The sequence below is a fragment of the Scomber scombrus genome, chromosome 12, assembly GCF_963691925.1.
Source record: "Scomber scombrus chromosome 12, fScoSco1.1, whole genome shotgun sequence".
Classification (NCBI taxonomy): Eukaryota; Metazoa; Chordata; class Actinopteri; order Scombriformes; family Scombridae; genus Scomber; species Scomber scombrus.
The window spans coordinates 27,400,328-27,406,523 of record NC_084981.1 but is presented as its reverse complement, the minus strand read 5'-3'; the positions used below and the strand labels follow the sequence as shown (position 1 = coordinate 27,406,523).

At 40.3% G+C, this 6,196-nt stretch overlaps 1 protein-coding gene across 1 annotated transcript; it reads right to left on the bottom strand.

Moving 5' to 3' along the window:
- Positions 1 to 505: 505 nt before the first annotated feature.
- LOC133991546 (pyridoxal kinase-like) lies at positions 506 to 5,714 on the bottom strand. Its single transcript, XM_062430002.1, has 8 exons — positions 5,701 to 5,714; positions 5,351 to 5,414; positions 4,775 to 4,860; positions 2,303 to 2,348; positions 2,042 to 2,156; positions 1,816 to 1,952; positions 1,649 to 1,715; positions 506 to 651 (listed from the first exon to the last, which is right to left on the bottom strand). The coding sequence occupies exons 1-8, from the start codon at positions 5,712 to 5,714 to the stop codon at positions 536 to 538; spliced, it is 645 nt and encodes a 214-aa protein (XP_062285986.1). The 3' UTR covers positions 506 to 535.
- Positions 5,715 to 6,196: the final 482 nt, after the last annotated feature.

Below are 6,196 nucleotides of genomic sequence, written 5' to 3'. Positions count from 1 at the left end.
ATGGCTTCACCTTTTACAAAATCAGGATTTAAAATCTCTAAAATAATTTCTCAATCATAGTTTTCAAATAAACCCTTCACTCATATTATTTCCTTCCCTCTAATATATAATAACATTTTCTGCTTTCTGGTAATCAACACACAACCTCTACAGCTTTCACTCCGCTCACGTACCCTGTTAGAGAAGAGCCAGTCACATGACGCTCACCGTCCGACCCGAACAAACTCTCCGTTTATCTGTGGCTCTGGTTCCCAAACAGGGTCGGGGTTGGAGGGGGTCGTAGGGAGTTACAGGTTACAGGTGCGATTTAAGGGGCTAGGACACTGAGGACTTAAAGGGATAACAGGTTCAGGGTAAAAGGACTAAAGGGGGGTTACAATACTAACTGGTTTAAGAAGTCGGGATGATGTGGGTGTTGAAAGTTAGGCGATGACAGTCAAGGTTTACAGTGATGAGAGATTTACCCAGATACAGGATTGGAGAGATTGATGGGTGAGGAGGACAAGGTTAGTATGAGTCTCATGGGTCGGTAATGTTAGGATATGACCGTGGCCTCCGTAACTATAGCAGGGTCTTCTATGTCAGCTTTACTTTGAACCATCCTCAGCTCCAGCTGGGGCGGACTGGGCCTCCGACCAGGACCTGCTAACTCTGACAGAGAGGCAGAAGAGAAACATAGTTATCATTGGTGTAAAGCAGCCTAACGTGGCCAGTTATCATCCAAAGAGCTGCAGTTCCTGTTGTGGAGAATCTAATGTCTGCTATACCAACTGTGACACTGCTGCTTTGTAGTTTAAGTGTTTTAAAAGACTTGTGCTGTGTCTCTAATCTCATACTTCTGTACTCACACTTAATACTTTGAGTGCATAAATGTAGATGGTTTCACTGAAAACAGTCAGAAAGCTGAGTGTGTGACTATGGACACTTCTCGCCCTCAACGGTCGCCATCTTGGCTCCGTAGCAGATGGGGAGGGACCACTTTTCAAACAGGAAATGCCAGCTGAGGACGTTATAACTATAGTGAACATCGCCACAATATACAAATTTAAATTATACATGTGTTTTATGCACTAAGCACCACTATACTGTTGTCACATATAAGCCATCAGTAGGTTTATTGGGTTCATTCAGCAGTCTGTAATGATTTAATACGATAATGCAAATGCTTACGGTAGCTTAGCAACTAGGTAATCGTCATTTCCAGCAAATGTGCAACGGCCGTGTTTGATTTGAGACACTAACCTGTCAAAATGTTTTCACTCAGTATACACAGTGCACTAACAGAAGTGTGTGATTTGAGACACAGTGTTTGTTTTAGATGCTAAAACATGTCAATACTGTGTCTGCATTGTAAATATCTTGCATTACAAAACTGCAGTTTACATTCTATATTTACATTTTAACGTCTACTGATTAAATATTTGCTTTTTTACTTTCACAATTAATTCCCTAAAACTGTCTTAGAGCTGCAAACATACATGCATGATTACACTTCAGCATACATTTAGTTTTAGCTCTACTGATTTTGTTTGTGTTTTTTTGGCTCTCGGTCTCTCAAACAGCATGAGTCAGATTTTTTTTTATCATACACACTAAGTAGAAGTAAATTGTTTTATTTTCAGTATTGAAGACATCCTGCTGTTCTTACCATGAGCGTAAGATATGGTCCTCTGGATAACGTGGTGCATCACCGAAAACGTCTTCTCACAGGCCGTCTGAGAGAGAGAGAGAATAATAGAAAGAGAGGGAAAATGCAGTGATTATAATGTTTTATGACTTGGCTTGGGGTAGCAGTGTGTGTGTGTGTGTGTGTACCTTTAGGTCATTAGGGTGATGGTGTGTCCACGCTAGCAGCATAGCAGCAAACAAATCTCCGGTTCCTACGAAGACGGCGTCCACTTTGGGAACTTCTATTCGAACTCTCTGTGTCGTCCTGCTGCCATCTGGACGAACTGAGCAGCAGAGCAAAGACACCACATATAGAAGAGAGGTTTTTTTTATGTTTCCTCAATGTGGGATTAATATAAAAACTCTTCTCCACCTACCGTGCGCTGGCTGCCCAACGACACCAGGAAGCGATCTCCCAGTCTGGAGGGCAGATCAGAGGAAGTGATGACCACTGTGTCTGGGCCCATAGCATGAAGGAGGTCCATCACCTGCAGGGAGTCAGACAGAGGGTGAGATACTGGGGTAAATCAGATGATATTAGATGTTAAAATAAGACAAAAACTTGTTATATATATATATATAGAAATTCCATAAGAAAGTAAAGAAGGATTAGAGGTAATGAGCAGGGTTTTACCTCTACAGCATCTTTCTCTGTGCTGATGTTTTTCCCCGTCAATAATCTAAAAACACAAGAAAACAAATAACCCAAAAACGTCAAAACAGTAAAACATGAATTTTCATTGAAGAGTTTAAAGAAAAGTCCCAAAAGAGAAATCATGTTACAGTACTGTGCAAAAGTCTTAGGCCACCACCATACAATCAGAAAATACAGGAAATATGCATACAAAATTAAGGCTCCAATCCATTTAGGTTTAATAGAGCCAGGTTCCTGCTATTTCCCAAGTGTAACAGGAGGTAAATACTTCCCACTTTAGCCTAAAGAAGCTGTTTTCTTTTCTATTTTTCTTCTTCTGTTTTTTAAATACTGCACAATTCCTGTATTTTCTGGTTGTATTCTAATAAAGAGACTGATAAATAATGATATATGGTCATTAAAGCAGACTTTTGCACAGTACTGTATATTGAAACCTTGAAACTTCTCACGTTGGAGCACACAAATGCAACAAAAGCTCAACAATTATGGGTTCAACACATAATCTGACTGAGATTCAAGCAGAAAATCAAGTGGTGTCACGACTAATGTAGAACCTTTCATCGGATACAAACACTAGGTGGAGCAGTTTGACAGTGAAGCTGGATCTGAGCTGTTGTTGCAGGAGAAGATGTATTTATTTTACAGTTTCTCATAAATGCAGCTGTTTAGTGAATGTGAGCCACCAGAAACCTTCCTGTGTCTTCAATGGAAGCATCAAAATCTTATCTAAAATCTAAATAATATGTCCACAGTAATGAAAACAGCCTCTTTCATCTGGCTGGGTGCATCAGGAGGTCCATTATCATGGATGTAGACACCATGACCGAGCATTGTTCAAACCCACAGAGCTTCATTTAAATTTTGGTTAAAGGATGAGTTCACAATGTGTTTAAACTTGTCTTAAAACAACATTCAGGAGCCAAAAAAGAACATTGAAGCCTGTTTTTATTGCTGTAATCATTCCTCCTGTTCATACTGACCTTTAGAAGATCCCTTTATAAGGTACTCAATGTTCAAAAATGTGTTTAAAAGTTGATCTGAAGCTAATATGAAGCTTCAGTCGTCCAAATGAGTCAAATCTTCATCTTCTATGTTTCAACGTTACAGTGTTTTTAGTACCAAAGTCTTTTTGTTACTATACTTCCACCACAGCTCAACAGGGAAACACTAAGAGGGAATCTGATGCTAAAAAGACTGTAAATGTGTCAGATATCACTTGATATGACTAACTCACACTGATGAAGCTCAATAGAAGCTGATCATCTACTTTTAACCCTCCTGTTGTCCTCGAGTCAAGGAAGAAGGAAGGAGGGAGGGAGGAAGGAAGGAGGGAGGGAGGGAGGGAGGGAGGGAAGAAAGGAAGGGGGGGGGAGGGCGGGAGGGAGGGAGGAAGCAAGGAAGGGAGGGAGGGAGGGAGGAAGGAAGGAAGGAAGGAGGGAGGAAAGGAAGGGGGGAGGGAGGGTGGGAGGGAGGGAGGAAGCAAGGAAGGGAGGGAGGGAGGGAGGAAGGAAGGAAGGAAGGAGGGAGGAAAGAAGGAAGGGAGGGAGGGAGGGAGGGAGGAAGGAAGGAAGGAAGGAGGTAGGAAAGAAGGAAGGGAGGGAGGGAGGGAGGGAGGAAGGAAGGAAGGAGGGAGGAAAGAAGGAAGGGAGGGAGGAAAGAAGGAAGGGAGGGAGGGAGGAAAGGAAATAAGAAGGAAGGAAAGTGGGAGGAAGGAAGGAAGGAAAGGAGAGAAGGAAGGGAAGGAAGGAGGGAGGGAGGGAGGGAGGGAGGGAGGGAGGGAGGGAGGAAGGAAGGGAGGGAGGAAAGAAGGAAGGGAGGGAGGAAGGGTACACTAAGAGGGAATCTGATGCTATAAAGACTGTAAATGTGTCAGATATCACTTGATATGATTAACTCAGACTGATGAAGCTCAATAGAAGCTGATCATATACTTTTAAATGGCTTTAAATAGTCAGTATGAACAGGAGAATGATTACAGCCAGGAAAACCTCTTTCACTGGTCATTTAGACACCTGACTGCTGTTTTAAGAGAGACATTGTGGAGAAATATGTGCTAAATGATGCATTTAGTATATTTCCATTTAAGGTAATAGTAGCCATAATCTATGGCATTTTGACTTTAACTATTCCCCATAATATAAACATAATATAATGTAGCTTCACTGTATTGGAGTGTTACTTAAATCAGGATTTAAAGGTTGAAACAAGATAAGAAGGGCAACATTTTTTGGTTTTTTCTTTCTATTCATACTCCTCCAAATTTCTGGATCCACAAAATGGAGTCATTGGATAACATCATGAGTGGTGTTACATAAAGGTGGTGGAGCTACACACACACACAGTTACAAAGTCATAGAAGTGGAGACCATTTAAAAAATACAACAAAAAATGTCCTGTCACATTTTAAAATGATACAAATGTACAAAAAAATTGGAAAAATGTTGAACTCACTCAGCCTCAAACTGGTTGGGAGTAATAATGTCACACACAGGAACCACCTTGTTCTTATAGACAGGGTAAAGGTTTTGAGGAACGTACTGAGAAAGAGAGAGAGAGAGAGACACACAGTTACAAGTCAGTTATAATAATGGAAACACACACACACACACACACACACACACACACACACACACACACACACACACACACACTGCTGCAGAGGAATTCAAAGCTTTCCTCTGATCTTTGTTCTTTCATGACTTTAAAATGATGAGTGTCAAATGACAGAAAATGATCATAAGCCTTGAAAATGCATATGTCTGCACAATGTAATATACACACACACACACACACACACACACCGAGTGAGTCACTGTATATATGTAGTTGTGTTAGATCACAATAATCCATCTGTCACTGTAGAAATGAGCCTTGTAACAAACCCTCAGAGCACCAGCACACTAAAACCCTCCCACACACGTTAAAGGCACCGCAATTACACAAATATTAAGACTCCATCCAACTACACACATTCACACACATCTGCACACATCTGCACATATAGTAGATGTGCCGATGTAATCTCACCATTGATCCATGATCACCGAGGACGGGGTCACACACTGAAATGACAACATTCAGAGTCAAAGACCTGTGAAGCTCCAGCCATCATCATCATCATCATCATCATCATCATCATCATCATCATCATCACATACATAAATACTGCAGCGATCAGGGGCATGAAACAGGATTTGGAGATGTAAACACGTCTGAGGGATCATGCAGAGACTGGCTGAAGAGAAAAATCTGTTTTTATTCCTTTAAGACGTCTAAAACACTTTGATTATCTTAAAGAAGGAGACTTAAAGGAGGAAGGAGACTTAAGAAAAAGACTTAAAGTACTGCAGTGGCTCTTAAGAGGTCATTTTCATTACCGGAGTAACGACATACTGATGATTTTACTGCTGTTTTCCATTTAAAGGAGATAAAAATGTAAAATCTGCCCTGACAGCAGATCTGATGGGTACTTTACTTTTACTCTCACACAACAGGAAACATGATATTTCATTTAAAGTTTACAAACACCTTAAAACTGCTGTGGAAGCAAAAAAAAGATGAAGAAAAAATAAATAAATAAACCCAAAATCAAACGGCACCTATAAGGAATGAATCTTACACAGGGGAAAATCTCCAACTAGACAAATGTAACCCACTAAATAGATGCAAAGATACTAATTTATCCATTAAAATTAGTCTCCATAGCTTCAAGTTGGGTTTTATTATATTAAATCTTTGTATACTGGTCCTAATACGATACCTGGGAGTTAGGATCAAGATTAAAACTATACCTTTCTCAGGTTAAACTAAAAAAAGTGTTCTATTAACAGCTTTTACAAGACTGTTTTCTCAATGAAAAAGTATAAATGAACA

Excerpts from the sequence above, each read along its gene's own strand:
- LOC133991546 (XM_062430002.1), bottom strand. Across the intron at positions 2,349-4,774 it reads CCCAACCAGTTTGAGGCTGA|ATTATTGACGGGGAAAAACA; the intron begins GTGAGTTCAACA and ends TTGTGTTTTTAG. Across the intron at positions 1,716-1,815 it reads ATCACCCTAATGACCTAAAG|ACGGCCTGTGAGAAGACGTT; the intron begins GTACACACACAC and ends TCTCTCTCTCAG.